The following is a 2,393-nucleotide window of genomic DNA, read 5'->3' on the forward strand; positions in this document are numbered from 1 at the left end:
GTCTTGTAACGCCCACTTTTTCTAATTCCTGCACCGTTTTTGATATTTTGTCCTGCCCACCCAGGAGTCTATACTGTCTCACATTAGTAATCCAGTGCGGTTTCAGCAGGCAAATAGGCCCATGTTTCGCATGGCCTCTTAATATTACCTGCACCGCCCGGATACTAATACATCTCTGTCGGAGTCTGAACTCTCCCACAGTTGTCTGGAGAGCCAGACCGCATAGAATACCTATGCCCAAGATGTATTCCTGGACTGGGGCAATAGATACCTTATACTCCTGGGGTGGAAGACGCCCAACCCCCAGTTTTAACCATGTTTGGGTGACAGGAATAGTTTGTCTCCCAAAACCACCAATCATCACTCTGTTTCCATGAAATTTGTTTGGATCTCCGTAAATGATTGATGTTTCTGCTCCAGTGTCCACTAATGCCATAACTCTCTGAATATTTTTTCGGGACCAATAAATCGTTAATTCTACATATCCAGTCCCGTCTGGAGGCCCTAGGGGGACTAACATCCTCCATCATGCCATGAATTGTGCTAGGGCCAATTCTTTTGCTTCCAATGGCTCAGACATCATGGCCCAAGACACCTGAGGCGGCTTTTTTTTCCTATTAGGAAAAATGAAGTCTTCTAGGTTCCATGTTGTTGTTGGTATTCTCTCTATAATTCTTACCCTTGGTTTCTTAAGGTAGTTTTGAAATTTTTGATTGTCCTTTAGCTGTCTCCAAAGCTGGAGAAGGACATGGTTAGGCTGGTGGTCAATCTTAGCAAATTGGACCCCAGCTTGTATTAGGTCATTAAACATTTGTTTTCGGGAAACCCTTATGGGTCCCGATCAAGGAACTCGAATAGCCGGTGTCTTGGTTTTAGTTAACAGCAGGACCTCAGCTTCTTCTAACATCCAAATGTTGCACCTAGTCCACAGGCGTTCTGTCTCCCCCTGATCAGCTACTATCTGAGCAGCCTGCTGAACTACGGCTTCCGAGGTCACCAGAGAGTTTAATATCGAAACTAAGGTCCTATATAGGTGGGAAGCGGCCTGTTGTAAAATTAAATCTTGCATGCCCGCCGAGAACTTGATCATATCCGGGCTATCATACGAGTCTTCATATATTGCTTCTCTCATGCCTAACTCGCAAATGTAATTTTGAAGGTCCTCCATGGAGGACCATAGTCCTATGTTTAAGGGAATATCTGTTTTATTTGGCCAGACCATCTGGCATGCTGCCATTAACCAATCTATTATTGAGTGGTTCTCATTGGTATACTGGACGGCAGAGTATAGTCTCTGCCTAACAGCAGGGTGTAATGTTACGGTGGCCAGCTTTGCCATTTCTGGCCCATTAACCATAACACTTTCTGCTCCTGAATCCCATAACCTGAGCAGCCATGCAGGTATACTCTCTCTCGGCCTCTGCCGAAATTGCTGCACCATGTCCATTAATTCAGTTGGAGAGTATGGCCTGGCTGTCACATGCAAATGCGTTTTGGCAGGGGGCCATTGGTCAGGGGGCACCCCTGATGGTCTATCTTGTATCTTTTTTGTTTTTTGAGTTATAATAGGACGGAGTTCCAGGGGATCTGCCATAAGTGAAGCCTCTAGATCTGACTTGGAACTCCTGTTTTCCTCTTGAACCAGGTCCACTACTTCAGAGGTATGACTATCATCTATTGAAATACTCCAGATCTGACCTAGAGACTGTAAAATTGGTTTTTCCCCCGTCAATACATTAAGTTCTTGCTCCAATTTGTCAATACGAGCTTTTAGTAGTTGATTTTCATTTTCTAAGTTATCTGATCTTGTCTCTGCTTGATTTAAAGCATTCAACAGTGGCCATGCCACTGTGGATGCAGCTAATTGCCTTTCTTTTGTAGTTAAGATATTTTTGTCCAGTCCCTGAAAGTATTCTGTTATGCGTACTGCGGAAATATTCCCCAAAGTATGCAGGGGACCCCATTTCTCAATTATAGTTGCCAGTTGATAATAAAGGGATCCCAGAAACCCTGGGATCTGCCTGGGGATCATTTTATCAAGGGGAATAGTGTTCTCCCCTTTGACCCATTTATAGAAACTCCATAAGAAAGACATGATGTAAAGTAGATTTTGCCTGCCTGGCTCGCCAATTGTATAGTCAATGGATATACAGATGGTATATATATATATATATATATATATATATATATATATATATATCTCCAGGAGCTTGGCTAATATAATTTATATTGGAGTAATGGGAAAAAGTCACTCATCCCGTCCTGGGCTCACAAGATGAACTCCAATGGAGCGGATCTCCAGAGAGATCCTTCCCCAATGGCAGTCAGCTCTTCAATGGGTCTAGGAGAGGTGGAGCCAGGCTCCACCCCTTCCTGCAGCACAGGTGAATTGC

At 43.8% G+C, this 2,393-nt stretch overlaps 1 protein-coding gene across 1 annotated transcript; it reads right to left on the reverse strand.

The window, feature by feature from the left end:
- Positions 1-841: 841 nt before the first annotated feature.
- LOC146542114 (uncharacterized) lies at positions 842-2,095 on the reverse strand. Its single transcript, XM_085213480.1, has one exon. It carries the CDS (start codon positions 2,093-2,095, stop codon positions 842-844), a length of 1,254 nt encoding a protein of 417 aa, XP_085069606.1.
- Between the last annotated feature and the right edge of the window lie 298 nt (positions 2,096-2,393).

This window comes from Meleagris gallopavo, chromosome Z (genome assembly GCF_905368555.1).
Source record: "Meleagris gallopavo chromosome Z, MGAL_WU_HG_1.1, whole genome shotgun sequence".
Lineage (NCBI taxonomy): Eukaryota > Metazoa > Chordata > Aves > Galliformes > Phasianidae > Meleagris > Meleagris gallopavo.

Bases quoted from the DNA above. Each gene is read 5' to 3' on its own strand.
- LOC146542114 (XM_085213480.1), bottom strand. From the start codon at position 2,095: ATGTCTTTCTTATGGAGTTTCTATAAATGGGTCAAAGGGGAGAACACT.